The sequence below is a fragment of the Marmota monax genome, unplaced genomic scaffold (assembly GCF_021218885.2).
Source record: "Marmota monax isolate L192 unplaced genomic scaffold, Marmota_monax_Labrador192_F-V1.1 WCK01_AAM20220418_F8-fsc00124, whole genome shotgun sequence".
Classification (NCBI taxonomy): Eukaryota; Metazoa; Chordata; class Mammalia; order Rodentia; family Sciuridae; genus Marmota; species Marmota monax.
This window is the reverse complement of record NW_026692505.1, coordinates 759,515-784,715: the sequence shown is the minus strand read 5'-3', so window position 1 is coordinate 784,715 and position 25,201 is coordinate 759,515. Positions and strand designations below refer to the sequence as shown.

At 35.1% G+C, this 25,201-nt stretch overlaps 1 protein-coding gene across 2 annotated transcripts in view; it reads left to right on the top strand.

Moving 5' to 3' along the window:
* The window catches only part of Ermp1 (endoplasmic reticulum metallopeptidase 1), a 56,150-nt gene that overhangs the window by 2,349 nt on the left and 28,600 nt on the right, over positions 1 to 25,201 (top strand). For both annotated transcript variants that reach the window (XR_006851960.2, XM_046445812.2), the window contains exons 3-10: positions 4,618 to 4,745; positions 5,386 to 5,491; positions 15,279 to 15,425; positions 16,119 to 16,211; positions 17,988 to 18,200; positions 19,450 to 19,670; positions 22,498 to 22,672; positions 23,019 to 23,209. Coding sequence is in view for 1 of the 2 variants with exons in the window: in XM_046445812.2 (XP_046301768.1) it covers positions 4,618 to 4,745; positions 5,386 to 5,491; positions 15,279 to 15,425; positions 16,119 to 16,211; positions 17,988 to 18,200; positions 19,450 to 19,670; positions 22,498 to 22,672; positions 23,019 to 23,209 (1,274 nt within the window). In the remaining variant the exon portion in view is untranslated. The remainder of the gene's footprint in view (positions 1 to 4,617; positions 4,746 to 5,385; positions 5,492 to 15,278; positions 15,426 to 16,118; positions 16,212 to 17,987; positions 18,201 to 19,449; positions 19,671 to 22,497; positions 22,673 to 23,018; positions 23,210 to 25,201) is intronic.

Here is a 25,201-nt window from a genome sequence, read left to right as displayed (position 1 = left end):
TATTACTTTTTAAAATATTAATGCTGGTAGCCCAATCATGAAATGTTTTTGGTAGACTGAAGCAGCCTAATCAGTGTTACCAGTCTGTGTCCTGTGTCCTAGAGTCAGGTCTGTCACTTCAAGTGTTTATTTAGTTAGGTATTGTAAAAGTAGTGGGGATACTTGGTAAAGAACAGTCTTTGCCTTTAAGGGATACATGATTTGGAGGATACCACTTCTGGCAGTTTCTGTTGACTTGTAAAGGGAGAATTTTGTGTGCCATTGCAGTTAGAGTACACAATTAATTTAAAATCTTGCTCTGAAATATCTGGAAAAATAGGATACTTGATATTTAGGACAGTGCCTGATATAATGTATATTTTCCAAATGATTGAAAATCTCCTAAATAGAACTTTCATTTTGTAAAATAAGATTCCTCAGAAAATTGTTTTCAATAGTTAAAGTAGGAAAAGTGGATAGATACAAATAGAAAATAGCATTTTACAATGTTATCATTTAGAATGTACTTGGCTTTTTCAGAAATCAGTATGCACATATTTGTTATGTAAAAGCTGGAGTACTTTCCTCCATGTTGGAAAAACCAGTGTCTTTTATGTCAGAACAAAAGCACTAATAAAACAAGCATCATCCTCTATTATACATCAGTTCTGGGAAGGGGCAAATAAGTATCATAATTGTTTAAAGGATATTATATAAGAAAGATTTGTATATAAGTAAATGTAGAGGAAGAAAAAATAATTTTCCCTCTGTCCTTCATAGTTCTTAGATGGATTGAATTCCTGTAATAACAAAAAGATTGTTTTTTTTGGTTGGGAGGCAGTGCTGGGGATCTAACCCAGGACCTTGTGAATGCTAGGCAAACACTTTACCACCGAACCATATCCCTAGCCTGAGAAGATAGATTGAAAAGTGAAAAATCAAAGTTTATTACCATGTATTGCAAGGAAGGTATCCAGGGAAAATGAGTAAATATCAAAGAGGTGGCTTAGAACTCTGGCTTATATAGCATCTTCAACAAAAAACACAGTGCCTTTTGAATTGACAAGACAAAGGAAAAGGACTCCGAGTCTCCATGGCCAGTACATTGTTTGAATATAAATATATTGTAGATAAAACTAGTTAGTAAAGTTTGTTATTTAGATTTCTCCGCTGCAGTTTCTAGGTTAATAAGGGTCTAAAATTGTCTTTGGTGATCAGCCTTTGACCTTCTTGGTAGAGAGGGAAGGTAGAATACCTCCATAAATTTATATCCTATTGCCTATTTTAGGCAAATAGGAGGAAGGCAAGAGCATTTATCCACTTCTCAGTTGCTTTCAGCTCAAAATAATCCTTATGCCAAAGTGGCATATATTGGAGTAGGAGGAAGGCAAGAGCATTTATCCACTTCTCAGTTGCTTTCAGCTCAAAATAATCCTTATGCCAAAGTGGCATATATTGGAGTGGCATATTCTGTTACTCTTGGGGCCAAGTGTTATAAATTGCATATGTAATGTGCTAATTAAAGAATGGTATTTTTGTGAGCCATTAGAATCCATTTTTACCTAAATTTTTATAAGAATACCTATACCAATAGTCTCAAGGAAATTTCTGTCAAAAAGTTGTTAAAAATAATAAAATAAGGTTTTGCACATTCATCAAATAGACTATTACCTAAATTATTCTTGTGGGATAGAAATTGAAGTATGAGTTGTTTTTTTTTTTTTTGTACTGAGGATTGAGGGGTACCTGACCACATCCCCAGCCCTATTGTTTTTGAAACTCAGGAACTAGTACCAATTAGGAGTAATCTTATTCACACAAAAGCCTTAATTATCTTTTTGAGTCTGCTGTGAGGTTCTCAGTCATTGGTAGAAGAGTTATTGAGTTATTTGGGGGGTGGCTTCAATTTTGGGGTTAATTCTAAACAGAAAGGTATGTTGGTCAACTACTCCCCTTTCTCTCTCTTCTAAGATACCAGAACCATTAAAATAAGGGAAGATAAATGGATGGCATAATTTATTAATCAACCCTATAATGATAAATATGTTTTAATTTCCCTTTTACTTTTAATAAAGAAAAATTTTATTGTTTGCTTTTTATTATAAAATGATTCTCAGCCTCAAAGTAAAAGTAAATGTTTTGGGGCTGGGGTTATAGCTTAGCCATAGAGCGCTTGCCTCACGCATGTTAGGCACTGGGTTCTATCCTCAGCACCATATAAAAATAAGTAAAAATATTATGTCTATCTTTGAAAAAAAAAAAAAAAAGTAAATGTTTAAAAAAATGTTTTTATTTCTGGACGGCACTTTTTTTAAAAAAATTTTTTGTAGTTGTAGATGGACAGAATGCCAGAATGCCTTTATTTTATTTGTTTATTTTTATGTGGTGCTGAGGACTTAACCTAGTTCCTCACGCGTGCTAGGCAAGCGCTCTGCCACTGAGTTATAGCCCCAGCCCTTTTTTGTTGTTGTTGGTAATTAGATTGAACCCCGGGGACACTCTACCACTGAGCTACATTCCCAACCCTTAGTTTTTATTTTTAGACAGGGTCTTGCTGCGTTGCCCAGGCTAGCCTCCAACTTACCATCATCCTCCTGTCTCACCCTCTTGATTCCAGGTTCATGCCACCATACCTAGCCAAAGGTGGCACTTTTTATTTTTTTTATTTTTAGAGAGAGAGAGAGAGAGAGAGGTTTATTTATTTATTTATTTTTTAGTTCTCGGTGGACACAACATCTTTGTTTGTATGCGGTGCTGAGGATCAAACCTGGGCCGCACGCGTGCCAGGAGAGCGCGCTACCGCTTGAGCCACATCCCCAGCCCAAGGTGGCACTTTTTAGTAATGGCAACATATTCTTGCAGAATAGTAATTAGATAACTATTACTTTGTTTCATTTTGATTAATACCACAATTCAGTAATCACTACCAAGACAAGAATTGTTAATAGTGTTTCTTCTTCAGTAGGAATTGGATCTAGAATTTAACAAAGCCCAAACAAGCATTTTTATTTTAGCTGGCGTCCTTAACCCCTTTTGTCTCATTGTGTCAGATGTGGAACAGCCATAAAAACTTAAATTGAGCAATAAATATACTAATTATGTCCACTTTGAAATGATATTTGAACATTATGTTCCCAGAATTGAAAACTTGGAACTTCATGGAATAAGTTTACTGAGAGGAGAAGGAAAAATTAACATGGAATGCCTCCCAGGTTTTAGGTACCAGGTTTGTCTTGTATAATCCTCACAACAACCCTGGGAGGTGGCTGTCATTATTCTGCTTCCTAGACTGGAAAATAGTGGAGTAAAGCAAGGGCTAAAATTTATTTCCTAATCTTTCCTTTTCTAAAATAGCCATTAAACTGGAGCACACTGCCTCCCAGTGCGTAGATCCAGAAATGCTCTTGCTTGGGTTATGATAGTTTATTTACTTGGAATACTCTTTAAACTTATTGTTTTAAATTTTTTGTTTATTTTTGGTACCAGGGATTGAACCCAGGGATGCTTAACCATTGAGCCACGTCTTCAGCCCTTTTTATTTTTTATTTAGAGACAGGGTCTTGCTAAGGCTGACTTTGAACTCAAAATGCTCCTGCCTCAACCTCCCAAGCTGGGATTTCAGGTGTGAGTTACTACCCCTGGCTCTTTAAACTTTTTATTATGGAAAATCTCAAATACATAAAAAGAGAATGTTTAATGAACCCCAATGTACCTATCATTCAACTTCAGTGATCCAGTCTTAATTTTCTGCTTCTACCCCTCTGTTCTTTGATGATTTTGAAGCAGATCTTAGCTATATTGGTTTCTCTGTTTTTCATTCTATATTATTTGACATGATCATAATACTAGTTACTTCACCTATAAAACCTAACAATAATTCCTGAATACCATCAAATATCCAGTCAGTTCCTTTAACTACCTCTTACAGTGCTTTAAAAAAAATAAGGCACCAGAGTCCTTTTTATAATCTCCTTTAATCAACATATAAAATTTCTGAGTTAAGAGGTTAGGAGATTTGACTAAATCCTCTGCTTTGTCAGTGGTGGGACCAGATATATGACTTAGTTAGGCTACTGTATCTACCAGACAAATGTTTTCATTGTGCTTTTCCATCATATGATTGATCTGCTTGGAAGAACCTTAAAAAGTACTGTACCATCCAAACCATCCCCTCTGTTGATGTGGAATGATTTGTAGCTTTTATGATCTTGGTAGGAAAATAAGCAAGAAGGGAGTGGATGGCAATGGGAGATGATGAAGGAAGCAGTAGGTACCAGAAATGAGAATATTAGAGGATGCAGAATAAGGAAAAAAAATGATAAATAGCATTCAGTTGCTGAGAATACCAGTTTCCAGTATAACTTTAGGTCTCATCTGTTTGCTTTATTCAATAGATACAGTCTGCTGTGAGCCTGGATTGGTTCCAGTCTCTGATTGTAAGTCAGTGAGCAAACCAAAGATCCTCATGAGGTTTATCTGTGGTAGGGATAGTGGTCACCTGACAATGACAGAGTTATGCTTCTGATCATGCAGCTTTTGTGATTCTTCTCTGAGGGAAAAAATTCCATTCTAAGGCATTACAATTATAATGTAAAAGTTCTAAAATCTGAGAAGCAAATCTGTTTTTCTGGTTTGAAGGTGCCAGTGATGATGCAGTTAGTTGTTCAGTAATGTTGGAAGTCCTTCGTGTCTTATCAACATCTTCAGAATCCTTACGGCATGCTGTGGTGTTTCTCTTCAATGGTGCTGAAGAAAATGTCTTGCAGGTGAGAACTGTTTTAAATACCAGGCTTGAGTAATAATGAGAATAATAACAATAACTAACACTTATGCATTTTTATTATTCATATGAATAGTATTATAAAATGGTATGCAAAAGACATATTGTACCTGCCAGTACTTTAGAAAATCCACTGATGTTAACATGTTCAGTATATGAAGAACTCAACTCAGAACAGTTCATCTTGGCAGTGTTTGATTCTTTTGAGAGCTCTTTGATGGCATAATAACTCATATTTAGTTTTCTTTGGAGTTACAGAGATGTTTTCAGACAGGCATATAGAATGAATGCCCTGCCATGCGAATTATCTCTTCCTTACTCTTGTTCTTTTTGTCTTTCTTTTGCCCAGCCTCACATTTACCAAGGATGTTGTTTGGCACCACTCATGGCACCACTCAGGCTGCCTCTCTGATAAATGACTTTCTAAAACTCAATAGACTGCACACAGCCATTAGATGTAAAGAGAAACAGAGGATGTCTTCAGCGACTGCCTTTGAGAAATGATTCTTTTGTTCTTATATTCTTTACCTCATGAAGATAGCCAATCTGTCCTTTTAAATAAGTACAGTAAAAAATTTAGGTTCTGATCATTTACCCTGTATTTATTTTCTTTCCTTCTCATTAAGGCCAGTCATGGTTTCATTACTCAGCACCCCTGGGCCAGCCTGATTCGTGCATTTATTAACCTGGAAGCAGCTGGTGTAGGAGGGAAAGAACTTGTGTTCCAAACAGGTATGCAACACCATGCTCTGTGTATTTTAAGGCAATTCTGATTTTTTTTAAAGTGGAAAGTTTTTTAACTTAAGTAATTCCTTAAACAATCTCTTTGTTTTTTGTTTTTGCTCAGCAAGTGCTCTTTTCACTGAGGAACATACCCACTGTCTTTAATGAAGTATGTCTTGAATGAGCATTCTTTGTAGAATATAAAAAAGTATAAATTTACCTAAGTTTTCAGAGTTGGTAAATGGCAGAGCAGGATTTGAATCTAGGCAGTTCAAGTTTAGAATGTCATGTAGGTAGTGAACATTTTATTCATTATGGGTGATCCTGATATAAATAACTTTAAATGAGAATCATTTCATGAATTAAAATGAGAAAATTTATGTGTAGTTTAAGGTATTTAAATTTATCATTGAATTAATTTGAATGTAAAAAGAAATCCAATAATATTTAATCCACCAGAGAAATGTTTAAAAAAAATTTTTTAGTTGATTTTTTGATACTGGGGATTGAACCCAGAGGTACTTTACTACTGAGCCATATCCCCAGCCCTTTTAATTTTTTTTTTTTTTTTTTTTTTTGAGACCCTTCTCACTGAGTCGCCTAGGGCCTTGCCAAGTTGCTGAGGCTAGCCACCTTGAACTTGTGTTCCTCCTGCCTTATACTCCTGAGTTGCTGATATTATAGGTGTGTGTCACCATTCCCAGTGAAATATTTTAAATTTTATGATTAAGCTTTTTAATGATAAAAAGTTACAGTTGATAAATATGTAATTATCATCTTTCTTAATTCAAAACTCATAGATTTATTTAGTCAGGGTCTACTAAAATCTGACAATGGAAGTTCCATGCCTTTTCCCTGCTCTGTTAGAAATTTGGGTTATGTATTTTATCCAGACATAAACATTTGCCAGAAATTTTTAATATTGAGTAGTGTGTTGGGTGAGATTGGTGAGGGAAGTGAATAAGGTGATAATGGGAACTTGTTTTATAGCACCCATGAAAGACATGGTATTGTTTAAGTTATGAAGTTATGCTAAATGCTAAGTGTGTTTTTGTAACATGAGCAGTACCATACTTACTATCCATCCAACTTAAGTTTTCATGCTTCAAAATGGATGTGTGCTTTACTTCAGCTAAGTCTCTGAGAATCTCAAGGTCATAAGATTAAAAGCAGCGAGGTTTTTACTTTCTTTTCAGCTCTCAAACCTCATTGCTTCCTCTTCATCTAACTAATGAGAAGAAGCTGGACTCTAACATAGGAGTAAGTAGCTGCTACATTTTATTCACACCTCTGGGATGTCATTCAGGGTAGGAAGAACACATTCAACAATGACCAAATAAAAAAGTGGTAGCAGAAAATTTGTAAGGAAAGAGGACTTTAAGTCACTCTTTCCTTTTTTAAAAAAGGAAAAAAAAAGGAAAAAATCTCAGGGCTTCACATGAACAGTAGCATGTCTGTATGTTTTCCTTGTCATAAGTATACTGTATGCTAAGTGCTTATATTATATTCATGCTTTTAGTTATTGTCATAGCACCCTATCCCCATGTTCTTCCTATCCAGGTATAATCCAGTGTTATATGCTAGTCTGTAGCTTTCCTGAATTTTTTTCTGTGTGCATATATATTAGCATACTTTACATATGTATAGCCCAAACAGTTGAAAGCACATTTACCTAGGGTTAGTCAGGTTGAGTCCCAAGTCAGTTTCTTTATTTATTTATATTTATTCAGTACTCACTGTTGTTAGGTCTGACTAGCCCAAAGTCCTTATTCTTCACTTAATGTATGTATTTTATTTAAAAATTCTATAGCTACATAAATTTTAGAAATAATTGCATTATCTAGAAGGCTATAAATAAATTTAATAATAGTCACAGTTAAATAGTGGGTATTTATTAGTGGAACTAGGGGGGTTGTGCCTGGAGCTGAGATGGGGCAAAATGTAAAAAAGCAGTTTGAGCTCTACACTACTTCATGAAATAAGGCCAGAATTGTCACTACTATTTTACTTTCTGAATTGTTTAAAATTTTGCAGTGCATATGTTACTTTAATAATAAAGCAAAACAGTGACTTAGGACTCAATAGCAGAATGTTTATATATAATTTAAATGTTTTACTCATTCTAAAACCCTCATATTTCGAAAGTAATGTATTTCTGAAGGATCATCAACAAAAGATTTGGATGAAATTTTATACTGTTCCCCCCCCCCCTCCTAATTTTGGAGCTTATTCTTGTGGCTAAACTGCATACTTGAAAGCTTCCTCTGAGTACTTTCTGAAATTCTTGTACCTTTCCCAGTATTGCTTTCACTTTTGATCCCATTGCCTACAAAGACTAGCTTTTGTGGGTACGTTTTTCTGAAAGTTAGTATTGTTTCCATGTTTAACTAAAAGAGGATAAATCCAGATTGGGGTTGTGGCTCAGCGGTAGAGTGCTTGCCTGTCATGTGTGAGGTACCGGGTTCGATTCTTAGCACCACATAGAAATGCATAAATAAAATAAAAGTCCATCGACAATTAAAAAAAAATAAAAATAAAAACGGACAAATCCTCCCCCCGCCCGCCCCTTGACATTTGGAATTGTGCTTGAAAGCATAAGGCAGATGGCTCTGTCCTTTGCGTTTTAAATAAGCCCTTTTTCTGTGTGGTAATAATTTACTTGTCCTGTCCTAGAAACTTTTCAGTTAAAACAGTCTATACTCTAGTTTTGTTGTCACTTCTGAGAGATGTTGATTTGGGAGGGTTTTTTTAAAATATTTTTTTAGGTGTTAATAGACCTTTATTTTATTTATTTATATGCAGTGCTGAGAAATGAACCCAGTGCCTCACACATGCCAGGCAAGTGTGCTACTGCTGAGCCCCAGCCCCAGCCTCTATTTGAGTTTTTAGTGACTAGAATAATCATTACTATTAATTTTTTAAAGAAGGGCCAGAAAGACTGATTTATCAGCTCAATGATTTAATGAGTTGGGAAGGCTTGATTTAATAATAGTGAAGTTGTTTTAAAATCCATCCTTTTAAAATTTAGATAAATTAGATCAGTAATATAAGTTCCTCGTTAAAAAAAGAATTTCAGATACTACCAACTTTGAGTGCAAAAAAGCCCATAAACAAAAAGGATCACAGAATCTTTTATTTTCTCTTGTGAAAATATTCATGTTTCTGTTCCTACCACCTAGAGCAAACCAGTGCAGTTTAGTCTACATCCTTTTGGAATATGTTTTTTTTCTGTGTGTGTATGCGTGTATATAAATAAAACAGGATTATACTCTGCTTTATATTTTTCTTTAGAATGCATTCTTTTTATTTAAATTATAGCTTTATTGATATATAATTTAGAGAAAAGTGTAAAATTAAGTGGTTTTTAGATATATCCACAAGAGTCGAGTGATCATCATCATAATTATAAAATGTATTTATTACCCTGAAAAAAACCCCTATACTCAATATGCATTCATTCCCATTTTGTCCCAAACGCAGGCAACCACCTGCCAATTTTCTATTTCTACAGATTTGTCTATTCTAGATATTTCATATTAATGGAAACAAATAACATGGCATCTTGTATGTGGCTTCTTTTCCTTAGTATGTTTTTGAGGTTCTACCATGTTCTAGTATGTATCAGTACTTCATTTCTTTTAAATGGATGAATAGCCCATTGTATATGGATCTATCACATTTTGTTTATTAATTTCATTAACTGATGGACATTTGGAGTATTAGAGAAACAGGCATCTTTTATACACTATTTATTGGTAGAAATGTAGAATGATGTATTTTGTCAATATGAATTATATATTTTTTGGTACTGAGTATTGAACCCAGGGATGCTTAACCACTGAGCCATATCCCTAGACCTTTTTATTTTTTATTTAGAGACAGGATCTTGCTAAATTGCTTAGAGCCTTGCTAAGTTTCTGAGGCTGGCATTGAACTTGTGATCTCCTGCCTTAGTCTCTAGAGTTGCTAGAATTATAGTCAGGCCACCATGCCTGACTATGTATTACTTTTTTTTTGTTGTTGTTGTTTTTAGATATACATGACAGTACGGTATATGTATTACTTTTTGAAATGTAGATTCTTCTGTCTAGCTGGTTCAATTCTGGGAATTTATTTTGTAGAAATAGTTGACTTGGACATATAGGGCTAAGTGTTACATAGTCTTCTTGACTTTTTTGAGATGGGGTCTTACTATGTTGCCCAGGCTAGCCTGGAACTATCCTCCTGCCTCAGTCTCCCAAGTTGGGGATTATAAGTGTGCACCGCCACACCTGGCTTGGCTTTTTTATGAGTGAAACATTTAAATTAACTTTAAGGTTCATGAGTAGGAGACTGGTTATATAGATGGTGACTTAAATTCTTTTCTCTTAAGTTCTTTTTTGTTTTTCCATCATTCATTTTTTCTTCTCTACAGAAATGAACTCTTTCTCTCATCTTAAAGAAAACCACTTTTTCTCCCAACCCAACTCTACTGCCTTATTTCTCTGACCATCTACTGCAAAATTCTTTTGAGACTGATCTATGGTTGTTTTCTCCAAGTGACTTGTTTCTGCTTTTGGACCAGTTCTATAAGCTTTAACCTTCTCACCAAAACTACTCTTGTTAATAAAGTTGCTGTGGCAAATTCAGTGTCCAGTTTTCAGGCCTTATCTTTCTTGGCTTCATTAATAATATTTACCATTTTTTCTCCTTTATTGAGTTTCCTTTTTTTGTTTCTCTGGGTGCCAGTGCCACCACCCAAATGTGAAGAGGTAGAGCTATGACAATGACGATGTAGCTCTGTTTTCACTTCGATTCAGGGAGCTTTGACTTTTCATTCTTTCACTGAATTCTAGTTCCCTTCAACAACACGTATGCCTAAACTCTTTGCATGAAAAAAGTGACTCATTCTTTTTTCTGGTACTGGGGATTGAACCCAGGGGTGCTTTACTATTGAGCTACATACCCAGTCCTATTTAAAATTTTTTTGAGACAGGGTCTCCCTAAGTTGCTGAGGGTCTCTATCCTTCTGCCTCAGTCTCCTGAGTTACTGGGATTATAGGTATGGGCTTATTCTTTAAGAAGTAATTTATAGATACACACAACCTGGAAGCATGAAGGATTTTGATGATGGCAAGAGATAGAATGCAAATTGAAAATGTTTCTAAATGTGTCTGATACCTTTCTCTTTTAGGATAACTAAGATAAAAGCTTTTGGGAGAAGGTGAGATACGGGAGTGATGAAGAGTCCAGGGTCTGTAATTAAATGACATAAGCTCAAACCTCACAACCTTAGTGGCAGTATGCTGTAAGCACTGAACATTGGACAAATTTTATAACTGTTTCAAGCTATAGTTTCTCCTCTGTAAAAATGGGATACTATTTGTATCTACCTCTTTTTTTTTATATTTATTTATTTTTATGTGGTGCTGAGGATTGAACCCAGTGCCTCATGTGTGCGAGGCAAGCGCTCTGCTGCTGAGCTATACCTGTACCTACCTCTTATGATTAATAACAATGTAGTATAAAATATTTAGGTATATATCTGGGTGGTAAGAACCACTCAGATCAAGGCAGGGAATTTCTCATTTAAAGGGCTCTCTTTTGTTTATACCATGGGGATTATCTTACTCAGGAGCTGATCTATCTTCCCCTTCCAGTCTCCCTACCCTCCCTTTTTATACCCAAAGTTGACCTGTCCACAACCTGTAGATTGCAGTGGATGATCCATGAGAGGCTGGAGTAGGGCTAGAGCACTTTGATGTTTCAGTGGAATCTATACTGGGTTAGAGACCAGGTAGTAGATCTTTAAAACTGTAAATCCCTTTCCTACTAATGGGCCTTGTGTTTTTCTCAAGTAGTTTTTATGGTACAGAGCATAAAATGGTATCTTTATTTCATCTCTAATTATAATGTAAGAAAAGTTCGCAGCTCTTAATGTTCAGCTTAGTGAATTTAACAAATGCAGTATAATCATGTAAGTACCACCTAGATCAAGGCAGAAAATGATAGGTACCTTATGGCCTTCTCAGTCATTCCTGCCCCCAAAGGTTATCAATATATCAACATATCTTGATTTAATTTTGCTTGTATTTGAACTTTGTATAAATCAAATCATACATTATATTTTCTTTGTGTGTATGAATTTTTCATTCAACCTTCTGGCTGTAAGATTCATCTTTTGTTTAGCAGTAGTTCATTGTTTTCCATTGCTGAATAATATTTCATTGTACAACTATATTTATTATTCTGATGACGTTAGTTTGTTTTCAGTCTTTGCCTCTTATGAATGGGCCTGCTGTAAGTGTGTTTGTAGGTATCTTGTGGTACACATGTATGTGTATGTTCATTTCTGAGTACAATTGCTGAGTTATAAGGTATGCATGTGTTTGACTTTGGAGATTTTTGGTGTATAACATCAATCTTTGATGCACATGTCCTAAATAAAGTATTAATGATTGAATCCAGTAGTTTATACATACAAAACAGGTACTTTTCAGCCAAGTTAAGCAACAAGATGATTTATATTTGAAATATTTGAAAATCTATATAATTCACTGCATTATCAGAATAAAGGAGAAAAATCATGTCAGTTGGTAATCTCAGTATCATATCAGTAAGTAAAGAATATGGATATCCTCTGTGATAATACATTTATCATACTTAAGAAATTTAACATTATAATATAAAAACTATTATCTAGTGAAAATTTATTTTAAGATTTTTTTCAGGCATTCTAATACTGTCTTAACAGTTTTTGTTGTTTTAATCTGGATTCCAATCTAATATCAAGCATAGCATTTAAATTATCATGTGTTAGTAAATATATCACAGCCATTGTATAATTTATACAAAGTATAAAACTTTATTATAAGGTGAACACCCTTCTGTCTTCACCTCATGACCAAGTGTAGACTCTTGCCATTCTTCCTCCCAAATTTTTCCACCTCTGCCTCTTCAAATACAGTTCCTTTCTTCCTTCCTTTCATGCTGAGGATCAAACACAGGGCTTGCCTCATGCTAAGCAGGTATTCTACACTGAACTATTTCCTTCCCATCTAAGAATGTTATTCTGATTTTAGTGATAATCACTTTTTATAGTTGAGCTTTACCTGTTTTTCAGTATGATTTTAATTATCAATATCTAATTATAATACTAATAATGGTTTAATTATAATAATGTAGGGTTAATTATATTAATGTAGGGTCTCATATGTTTCCCCACTACTGCTTTTCTTTTTCCATTTGTATTTTTGTCCTTAGTGCATCACATCAAGAGGCCTGTAGTATCTTTTTGTCTTTATTATTGATAATATTAACTTATTCTCATTTGATTAAGGTATTTTCCAGGGTTTTCAACTGTTTCTCTTTGTACAAATTACTGTTTTTCCCCTTCATAGTAACTACTTTGAGGTTACTTACCAAATTTTGATCCTAGTTTTAGCAATCACATAATTCTTGACCTAAGAAATTTTTACTACTTATACTATTTACTGAGGTTTTTTTCTCTTCATCGTTCTAATTGTATTAAATAGTTGGAATTATACTAGAAGGAAGGCTTTCCTTTCTTTCTCTCTCTTTTGGTGTATGTTTATTTCCGTATTTCATGTATTTTTATTTTGTTTTGTATACTACATGTTTTGTTACTGACATTACTTTTTTATTTTATTTTTTTTAATGTATGGGGGACTGAATCCAGGGGTACTCTACCACTGAACTACATACTTAGTTCTTTTTCTTTATTTTTTGAAATTTTGAGACAGAGTTTCCCTAAGTTGTCCAGACAGGCTTTGAACTTGCAGTCCTCCTGCCTTGGTCTCCCGAGTAGCTGGGATTATATGTGTGTACCACTGCATCTAGCATTGCTTCTGCTCCATTTTGTCTCCTGTTCTCCTAGGACTGCAGTTAATCATGCATTGGATAGACTTTTCAATGATCTCATATGTTTCTTGTACACATTTCTGTATATTCCATTCCTTTTTCTTTTTGTTCTTTTTAGCATATTAAACATAATTATTTAAAAATCTATGTGTGATAACTCCAGTATGAATCTTTTCTAGGTGTTTATAGTGCCTTCCCCCTTTTTGTTCAGTCATCTTTTTATTGTAGGATAATCTGTTTATAAAGTTATGAAAACAATATTCCCAGATGCTCTGAAATAGTTATTTTATCTGTTAAATCAATGTATTGCCAAGTTTTGTTATCAGAAGCCTAAAATTTCAGTGATTTACAATAACAAAGGCTTAGTTTTTGTTCATGTCATGTTTTCAGTTTTGGGTATCTGTAGTCATTCCAAGATTATTATGTTTCATGTGTCTTATTCATTCTGGGATTTAGAGTAAAGGAGAAGCCACCATCAGAGATGTAGTGACCTCATGGCTAAAGTTAAAGAGAGGGATGGAATGGCTTTTAGATTTCCTGCTATGTTGAGGGTTACATCATTCCTACTCACACTCTGTTGGTCAGAGCAAATCATGTGGCCAAGCATGCAGTTGATCATGTGAAGAGGCATTATGTGCTAAGGTTAGAAATATAGAATTCTTTTTCAGAGAGAGAGGAAAGAGTGAATAATTTGGAACAGTAATGTACTTTATCCCATAATTCTAAAGGAAGAACTCCCAATTTAGAAAAAGGTATTTAAGAATGATGATGGGGGCTGGGGATGTGGCTCAAGTGGTAGTGCGCTCGCCTGGCATGCGTGTGGCCTGGGTTCGATCCTCAGCACCACATACAAAATAAAGATGTTGTTTCTGCTGAAAACTAAAAAATAAATTTGAAAAAAAAAAAAAGAATGATGATGGGAATGCAGAATTATTAATTGTGATAAATTATAAGCAGTAGTAAGGTACTTTATGGTATAATCAGTATAATGTTATAGGAATTATTAAAATGAACGTTGTAATATCTAGCAACATAGGAAATTTCATAATATAATGTTAAGTGACACAACAATGTATAAAGTGTACCCTTTGACTTTGTACATTGTTGCTATTTATACACATTCATACATTAGAAAATTGAAGATACATGGACTGGAGTTGTGGCTCAGTGGTAGAGCACTTGCTTATCATGTGTGAGGCACTGTGTTTGATTCCTGGCACCACATAAAAATAAACAAATAAAATAAAGATAGTGTGTCCATCTACAACTAAAAAAAATTTAAAAAAAAAGAAAATTGAAGATATAAAATTGATAGTAGTTATCTTAGGATGATAGACTTATGAATGATTTTTTCCATTTATAGACTTAAACTTTTTCTTTTACTTTTCTTCTCAGTACTGGGGACTGAATCCAGGGATGCTCTACCACTGAACCATATCCCTACCCCAATTATTTTTTGAGACAAAGTCTTGGCTAAGTTGCCTAGGCTGGCCTTGAACTTGCAGTCCTTCTACCTTAGCCTTCTGAGTAGCTGGGATTATAGGTGTGTACCAAAACCCAGATTCAGACTTAAACTTTGTGTACTGTTGTTATTTTATATTTAAATTGTTTATAAAATTGTTTATTTTTTCATTTTAAAACTCATAAACACACACATATTAAACATTTGAAAATATAGAAAAGGGATTAAAAATAATACATTTAAAAAGCCACTACGTTCCTTTTTTGGGTATGTTAAAAATATTATTTCTAGATCAGGGATGTAGCTCAGTGGTTGAGTGCCTACTTAGATTGCCCCTACGCCCTGGGTTTTATCCCTAGCACCACTCCCTGCTCCTGTTCCACCCCCATCCCTCAAGAAAAGAATATTAGTATTCTATGTTTAAAAAAAAATTACTAGGTTAACCTTGTATTATATTGTCATGTTTCATTTCAGGTCCTGAAAATCCTTGGTTGGTTCAAGCTTATGTAACAGCAGCTAAACACCCTTTTGCATCTGTGGTGGGTCAGGAGGTTTTTCAGAGTGGAATCATTCCTTCAGATACTGACTTCCGTATCTTCAGGGATTTTGGGAACATTCCAGGTATTTTGTCAATGGTTATAGGCTATTGTGCAACATTGATTTTTCAAAAGCAAGCTTTACCTCTTGAAAGTTATGAGTAAGCAGCATTTTTTGAGAGTATATTCTGTATGAGAGTTGTGCATTCTGACTCATTAAGTAGAGTTCTTAATGTTTTCCTTTTAAAACTTCATACTAATTTAAATGTTTGCCTCCTTTAGAATATATCATCTTGCCCCACAATGTGACAGAAGAAACAGGGGAGAACTGTTTAGCACTTCATTCCCAAAAGATGGTAATAGATCCTTCAGGGGTCTTTGACTTTCATTGTTGTTGTCTTGCTTTGCCAACTCCCTTGGGGACTTATAGAGCTATTTGAAATTAAAATTTGGCTTTGGCCCAGCAAGGATATAGATGGCAAAGTTTTGATGACTGCCCAAACTTAGCATCCCTACCTCCTGCTGTGTGACTTATAATGCCTTCCTATGAAGTAGTATACTTCCTCAGTCGTTATATATTGAATCATGTACCATATGTACAGAGTTTGTAAGAATGTAGAAGAGAATTTATATCATTCACTAATAAATATGACAGAGCAATCATCCCACCCCTTTGATATTTTGTCTTTTAGGAATTTAATATGTTAAACAAGTCTAAAACAAATTTGATATTTAAAACAAAATGACTTTTTTTTTGTTGTTTTTCTATATGTCTTAGGAATAGACTTAGCTTTTATTGAAAATGGATATATTTATCACACCAAGTATGACACAGCAGACAGAATTCTAACAGACTCCATTCAGAGAGCAGGTTGGTATTCCAAATTCTACTTTTAATGTACAATAAGGTGAAATTTTAGTAATGACCTGCAAAAATCTATAAATATTCTGTGGCTTGAGCTTTAGAGAGGCAGTATGTGGTAGAATGAGGTAGGGATTTGGAATTGGAGAGATAAGGGCTTAAATTTTAGTCTTGCTGTCTGTTTAGCCATTAAGAACATAGAAATATTCATTACAAGGATTTGCAAAGGGAGTTGGGTTACAGTAGGATTGTTGAGCAGTAAATCTGTAGCTAGAGTGGGTAAAAAGCCATACATTGGAGGTGGCATTATGACACAGCTGTGGGCAGCTTACCCAGTGTAGAAAATAGTTAACTTGGATCCCTGATTGGGTGGGTGGTGCATGTAGGTGAGAGGCTTAATAGTCAGGGAATTAAAGTGCTTTCTGTAAAGGTCCAGAATGAGAGGATACAAATTTGAGGCTGAGCCATAGAGTTGGTAGAATTTAGTCTGCAGAGAAAAGAGGATGTTCCAAGTAAGCATAATATGAGTAGAGTATGTTTGTGTGTAGGAGGCTATTGGTGAGTAGGTGGTCAGACTGGAGTAGAAGAAATATTTTCAGAAATAGGGAGATGAGGTAAAAGTATATGAGGGAGAGAAAAATTGTAGGCTTTTTAAAAATCAGTAAGAAGATGCCAAAAGGATGAGGAATCATTGAAGGTCTGAGTTCAGGCATGAACTCATTAAGACAGTTTTAAATGTTGTTGATCTGGTAATGTATTGTGGATGGTGTGGAGACGGGTTGTTCTGACAGTGATTTTCATGTGGAATAAGGGGGACATAGACTATGGTGGTGTTGACAAAAGATAGAAACCAAAGGGGAGGGATGGAGAATTAGATGCATTTAAAATGTAAATTCAGCAAGACTTGACAAGTTGGAAGGGATAAATCAGATGGACAGCAGTAAAGATGACAAAGTATAAAGCTTAGCTGACTAGGGAAATGGAATGCCATTGGCCATGGTGGAAAGTGGGAAGGTGATTCTTATTTATATTGGCAGTGGACAGGGGAAGCAGAACTTGAATTCTGAGAGGTAAGTAAGATATAGGGGTCTCTGAACTAGCCTGATGAAACAGATGTGGTATTAGAGCTCTTTGCAAAAATGAATAGTTCTAGTAGAAGACAAAGTCTGCTTCCAAATTGAGAGGCAGTAAAATAGGGAATATGGGCCTTATTTGAGAAACTTAAGAAAAATGGGAGAGCAGTAGGAGGTAGGAAGCTTTGTCTATTCACATTCAGCCCCTTCCTCCTTCCTTCCTTCCCTCCTTTTCTCAGAGCTTGGGATGGAACCCAGGGCCTCATGCATGCTAGGCAAGCCTCCTACCACTGCACCACATGTACCATTAGTCCTCTTATAGATTTTATTTTGAGACAGGGTCTTGCTAAATTGCTGAGGCTGTCCTCAAACTTGTGGTTCTCCAGCTTCAAACTCTTGAGCTGAGATTACAGGTGTGTGCCTAGCCTTTTTGTTGTTGTTTATGGAGGTACTGGGGATTGAATCCAGGTCTGCTGATGACCTACATCCCAGCCCTTTTTTTATTTTTTGAGACAGGGTTTTTCTAAGTTAGTGAGTATGATCTCAAAGTCTTGTTTGTTCCATCTCAGCCTCCATGTTGCTGGGATTAGGGTGTGTGTCATTGTGCCTGGCTCCCAGTTAATTTCTTATTCAAATAATAATTTATTTCTGTTTTACATATAAATTTCTTTCAAATAGTTGATTCAACCTTGTTATTTCTCTTTACTAATAGGTGATAACATTTTAGCAGTTCTTAAATATCTAGCTACATCTGATATGCTGGCTACTTCTTCAGAGTATCAACATGGAAACATGGTTTTCTTTGATGTACTTGGCCTATTCGTCATTGCCTACCCATCTCGTGTTGGCTCAATAATAAACTACATGGTGGCAATGGCTGTTGTTTTGTACCTGGGCAAAAAATTTTGGCAACCCAAACATAACAGTAAGTATTTTCCTCTAAAATTGCAAACACTGTTGTAGGATTTGCTAAAAAGTTACTGTGCTTATATCTTTCCAGAACATTAAAATATCTTAAGAAAATAATGCTTGATTTTATATTATAAGAGATTTCTAAATAAATGTTAAATTGATATGCTTATTATACATTTAAGTCTTGGTGAAGTACATTTTTACTCCATAAAAGTACTCTATTTAAGTGCCACATAGGAACTATTGAAAAATGATTTCTTGAGATTGATTTTTTTTTTCCTGTATTGGGGATTAAACCCAGGTCCTCATGCATGCTAGGAAAGTGTTCTACCATTGAGCTACACTCCCTCCCCCTTTTTTTAAATTTTGAGACAGTATCTTGGTAATTTGCCCAGGCTGGCTTCCAGTTGCATTCCTCTTGTTTCAGCCTCTGAAACAAGCTGAGATTATAGGTGTATGCCTCCAGGCCCTATTTATAGATTTATTTTTAATGAAAAGTCCCATTATATAAAAAAGTCTTGTTCACACTGTAGACTAATAGCATACTGTTGTGAAGTATGAACAAATTGTCTTTGTTTAAATTGGTCCCTTCTGTTTGAAATGTTTCTGAGACTAAGGTGTTATGTGCTGTTACAAAATAAAATATTTAGCAACAAATTAAAATAATTTTTTATTACTAGCTATTTTCCCATGCTATTTCGCCTTCCTATGTCAGTTTCTTTTAGGAAAATTTTATATGGAACTTTATCTTCTTTCCTGGTTAATATTTTGGTACATACAGCATCCCTAAGGTTTTAAAGATTAAAATAAACCTCCAGGCACAGTGGTGCACATCTTAATCCCAGCAACTTGGGAGGCCGAGGCAGGAGGATCACAAATTCAAAATCTGCCTCAGCAACTTAGTGAGACTCTGAGCAATTTAGTGAGACCCTATTTCAAAATAAAAAATCAAAAGGGCTGGGGATGTGGCTCAGTAGTTAAGTGTCCCAGAGTTTAAAATCCAGTTAAAAAAAAAAAAGATTAAAATGACCAACTTCCCTAGTAACGGTATACCTGAATTTAGAAGACATCTGATTTATTGATAACATTCTTCTATCTTTTTCCAGTTCCAACATTTAATTAATAGTCCTCAACATTAGGACATTTCAGTAATCTTCAGTTATGGTGGTGGATTTTTAAACATTTGTCTTTTTAGCTTGCTAACTGGTTATGTAATTGATTTGAGAAGATAGTGACTTCAACTTTTTGTTTCTCTTTCTTAGCTGTTAACTACACGAAAGATTTCTTGTGTGGACTTGGCATCACTCTCATTAGCTGGTTCACTAGCCTTGTTATGGTTCTCATTATAGCAGTGTTCATCTCTCTTATTGGACAGTCTCTCTCATGGTATAACCACTTCTATGTCTCCGTTTGTCTGTATGGAACTGCAGCAGTAGCCAAAATAATCTTCATACATACCCTTGCAAAAAGATTTTATTATGTGGTAAGTATTAGGCATATTTACTATTTCTTTTTTGCTGCTTTCAGGAAAAGAAAACAAACTCAGGTGGGATTCATTGTGTTTGGTCTTTCAGGCTATTATCAGAAATTGTTCAGCATGGTTATAGAAAATGCTTCCACAACTGTGTTAATTTGCTAGGTTTTTTATTCTAAGTTGTGTTACAGAATTAAAATAAAAGCTATTCCATAAATAGTATTTAGGATGGTAGTGACAACAAGACTTGTTTGCACAGCCCTCTGCCTCTGTTGCATTTGCTGTAGTTTTTGTAACTGTGCTCTCACATCTACCAACCTATCCTGAGTTCACCCAGTTATGTTTGTTGTTTGGATATCCTTGATTTCCCGTGGGATATAAGCTTCATGAGGGTGGAAATTGTTTTATTCATTGCTGTATTCTCTGTGTCTGGCATATAGCATGAACCTCACAGCAAGTACTGTTGCTTAAAAGAATATTGCACCTAAAGTTTTCTCAGTTTTTCCTTCACCTTTTTTTCTTTTACCTGAATGATGTTGATGCAAATTATACATGTGTGTTATCAGAGTTAAGACACATTACTAATGGAAAAAGTGGAAAGGGAAATAGGGTTCCAAATGATAAACTGAGTTTTAGAGAATGTTGTCATATTGTTATGGTTTCAACTGTGTAAATTTGGTAAAATGGGAATTGGGGTTATGAAATAAAATAACTAAAAATGAAGTACAGTGAATTCATGGTTTCTGATTTTCTAAGTGTATTAAAGGGAAAAATCTTCTTAGTTTCTTTATTTTCAAAACAACAAGTAGATATCTGTGTTATTATTATTGTTGTTGCTGCTGCTTGTTTTTTTCTTCAGTTTGTCTTTGTAGGGGATTAGAATGGAGATATGTAAGACTACAATCCAGCGTCCTTCCACTAGGATGTCTATTTGCTGAACCTTGACTGAGTTTTAGTAAATGTTGTGAGATGGTCTGAGGAACTCTTCCATGTTAGCAGGGCCTATTGAAAAAAGGTTCTTTGAGGTTAAACTTATGTTTTTACAGTTGAACTTATGTTTTTATCTTAGTGGCTTTGTTTTCCAAAAGAATCATTCCTGGGGCTTAGTTTCACATGCCTATTCTCAGTGCAGGTGTATATAACCAGAGTATGGTTGAATATTATTGATTGGGGTAGGAGTGAGATAGAAATAAGAGTCTATTTACTTTCACTAATTTCAGTGGTCTGATCATAATATTTGAGGCTGAAAACACATTGGAAGGGGTAATGTGTTTTATTTTCACTTCACAAATATTCTTCAAGCACTCAATGCATGGTGATGTGGAGATTTGTGAGAATGTGATATTTTTCTTTGAGGAGCTCAGTTTTATTTGGGAATAGGTAGGGACTACAATGATTGCAGTACATTGTGGGACAATGTGAAATAGATTGACACATACAAAGTGCAATAGGAATACAGGGGCAGGAGAGATGAGTTTTGCTTGTGGAAGTCAGGAAAAATTGACGAAGGAGGTCATAATATTCAAATGAGGTTTTTGAGGCATGAGTTGAAGTTTACTAGAGAGCGAATAGGTTGATAAGGGTACAAAGTTGGGAATGTACCTGATAATTTGGGTCACAGTAAAAAATACAGTGTGGTGAAGAGAAGGTTGTAGCACAATAACTGAAAAGTTGACCAGTGTGAAGTTGGAGCATGACCCTAAAAATCAATGTGACCACCATTAAAATTTTCTTAGCAGGACAGATTTTTTTTTTTATTGTAATGGATTGGAATAAGGCAGGAGTGGGATCGACAAATAGAGGTGATGATGAAAGTAAATTTAAGGATGTTTGTTTATTTCTGGAACAGTTTAGGCACTTATTATAAAATATTTTCACAGAACCATTTTCTTCTTTTTAAGTACTAAGTCTCTTGATCAATATTGTTGAACACATAAGTATTCAACAGTTGTAGCCTGTCTTTTCTTTTTTTTTTTTTTTTTTGCAAGAGGGAGTTGTCAAATGAACCTTAATTTCTTTGGAAAATATATGACAGGAAATCTTGAGCTCTTGAAATAGGGTCCCTTAAAACAAACATGTTCTAGGATGAGCAGAAATGAGAAACTTAAAGATAGGTATATTCATTTTGTTATTTATGCATTGGAATTATAACTTTGATATTTGTGTTGATAGAATCCCTCTTGCACTCATTTTTAAGTATTAAGTTCATAAGGCTGCCTCTTCTGAAGAGTGCAAGGTGCTGCACAGGAGTCCTGGGGATTTAAGTCTCAAAAAATGTAGTTCAGATTTTATTATATGAATACAAGAGGAATACAACAGGAATACAAGAAGGGGCAAAGGTGACAAGTTGGAGATAGAAAAGACTCCAGAAAATCAAGGCAAACCCAACACAGCTGTTACTTCAAAGGGCATGCAGTTTTCCAGGTGTGCTGTTGGTGGTGCTGCAGCAGTTGATAATGTTCCTTGGTAGGTCATTTCTCTAGTTTGTCTGAAACACTCTAAGCTTAGAAAAATGGATGTTTGTAGGAGGGTACTTGTTTAAATTCTGGAACATTTCCAAAGGTTTTATTTACCTGGTGGAAGAAAAGCACAGATTAGATACAAGGAATAGTGCTTTCACTTCATCTTGTTAAATTGTGCTTTCCTATGCAGCAGTAATTTATTACTTCTGATAGGATTGACCTTTTTCAGTTTTAAAGGGTAGACCTGCTTTAAAACAAAATGTAGTTCTCCTAAGCAGTGGAAGTTGTTTTATAATAAGAGATCTTTATGAATGACCCATGAATGAGACTACTTGTTTATTATTATTATTATTATTATTATTATTTTCTTTCAGAATGCCAGTGACCAGTATCTGGGAGAAATGTTTTTTGACATCTCATTGTTTGTGCATTGTGGTTTTCTCGTAATGCTCACTTATCAAGGACTTTGCTCCGCATTCATTAGTGCAGTCTGGGTAGCATTTCCGTTGCTCACAAAGTTTTTCGTGCACAAGGACTTTCAACAACATGGTAGGGTATTTTTAGTTTTAATACAAGTGGGAAAATACCTTAAAATATATAAAGCTTCCAGAGACTATTTTTCCCTTTTCCTTATACCGAAACCCATTCTTGTGTTTGTGAACACATACTGATATATTACTTGTAAGTAATTAAATTAAGTATTTAAATATTTAAAAGTATTTTATCTTGAGTGAAAGTGTAGATAATATGTAGCTGAAGTAGATAATATGTACCTAAAGGGTAAGATTCATAGCTAATCTAATTTCTGTTAGGTGCCAAGATGTGCAGTACTATAAAATCTGCAACTCACTTTAGAATTCCATAGATAAGTGTTTTGTATCTCTTTTTCTCCTAGGTGCCCAAGGAAAATTTATTGCCTTTTACCTTTTGGGGATGTTTATTCCTTATCTTTATGCACTATACCTCATCTGGGCAGTATTTGAGATGTTTACCCCTATCCTTGGGAGAAGTGGTTCGGAAATCCCACCTGATGTTGTGCTGGCATCCATTTTGGCTGGTTGTACCATGATTCTCTCTTCCTATTTTGTAAGAAAAAAAATTGTTTCTTTTTTTCCTTTATTTTTTTATGTGAGAATATGTAATGAGTTTAGCCATATTAGATAACTAAAACAATGTTATTTAGTATGGCTAAACTCATTACATATTCTTTGAAAAAGTCTTAGGTAAACTAAATGGGGAATGGCTGTGCATTTTATGGAAGGAAAATGTAGAATGGGCTAGGCATGATGGTATGTACCTGTAATCTCAGTGACTCAGGAGGCTGAGGTAAGATGATTGCTAAGTTTGAGGCCAGCTTTGACAATTTAGTGAGACCTTGTCTTTAAAATAAAAAGGGTTGAGGGTATAGCTTAGCAGTGGAGTGCCCCTGGGTTCAATTCCTAATACCACTACCACCACCACCACCCTGCTGATCGTTGATGCCACGGGATATCATTCTCTTCATTTTCTTGTGTATGTGCAGCAATATTACTAATAGTCACTTTTTTTTTTTTCCTTCTGGTAGTGGGGATTGAACCCAGGAGTGCTTTACCACTGAATCATGCCCCCAGTCCTTTTTATATTTTATTTTTATTTTGAGACAGGGCCTTGCTAAGTTGCAGAAGTTGGCCTCAAACTTTCCCTCCCAAGTTGCCTAGGATCATGTTGTTTGATACCATGCCCTACTGTGTTTTTTTTTTTTTTTTTTTTCCATAGTGGCTTATTAATAGAGAAATTATTCTTGAGTAATGGAGAAGTAAACCATAGTGCTTACTTCAGATAACTTTTCCTTCAGTCCTTGGGGATTTATTAAATATATTTTGGAAAGCATTTAATTCCTGTCAAGTGATCAGTTAACAGGTTTCCTTAGGTTACACTTTGCTGTTCCACTATAGTTATATTGATTGGGTGAGAGTTGAAATGGGACTATCTCTAGGAATGGGATCAGAAGGAGTCTTACAAACAGCTCAGTCATTGGCACACACTGGATGTTTCAGAGTCCTTCTAATGCTCCTTTTTAGTTTATTTTGTAAACATTTAAGAACCTAAGTGACATAGGATATGCAATGTTTAAGATAGAACTTTTAAGTTGATTAACCATGAAATCCAAACACATTGTTAATTTATGTATTTCCTCCTGTTCTTTGTTTGGTGATTGCCATTCCATTTATTGTCATGACCAAACCTCTTCTAGAAGTTGGGGAATAGTCACAAGATGAACCTTGTGATTTGGGCAAGAGGGAACTTGAATGTGGAAATGATAGCTTAAGTAAGGTTTTAGGGCAACTTTGGTAGTAGCTGACCTGAGAATGCAGAAAACACAGTATTATATAACAGGGAGGGTTTCCATGGCTAAACTTACCAGCCTTCCAATAGAGGGGAAACTCATTACTTGGCAGTATATTTGAAACTTTCTAAGGAACTGCATTTTACATATTGTGACTCGGTGGTAGAAGAGCAAACAGAGTTACAAATTGTGTTTAGCTAGCTTACTGCTTTAAATCCAGGGTGCTTTGTCTTATTTCTGTACTCACAGTATATAAACATAATTCCCTTCACCTAGGAATGGAGCTGTTTTGTTGGAAATTACCTTGAATGGGATATTGAAATACTTCAGAGATGAAAATTCTTTAACTCTGCCTAGTAGATTATGAATATTTGTTTAATTTTCTTGATTTTTTAAATATATATATTTTTTTTCTTTAAATGATAGGAGATCAAATCCAGATCCTCATGCATGCTGGGCAAGTACTATAATACCACTAGCCCCAAATACTTGAATTATATTAATCACAAAGTTGCCCCTCTCTTCAACCCGTACCCCCAGTACTGGGCATGGGACCCAAGGCGTGTTCTATCAAGCTATATCCTGAGCCCTTTTGTTTTAATTTTGAATTTTGAGACAGGGTCTAAGTTACGAGGCTGGCTTCAAACTTATGCTCCTCCTGCCTCATCCTCTTGAGTCACTGGGATTATAGGCATGCTCCACCTTGCCTGGCCTTACATTTTCATTTTCATCTCAACAAAAATATTTTTGCA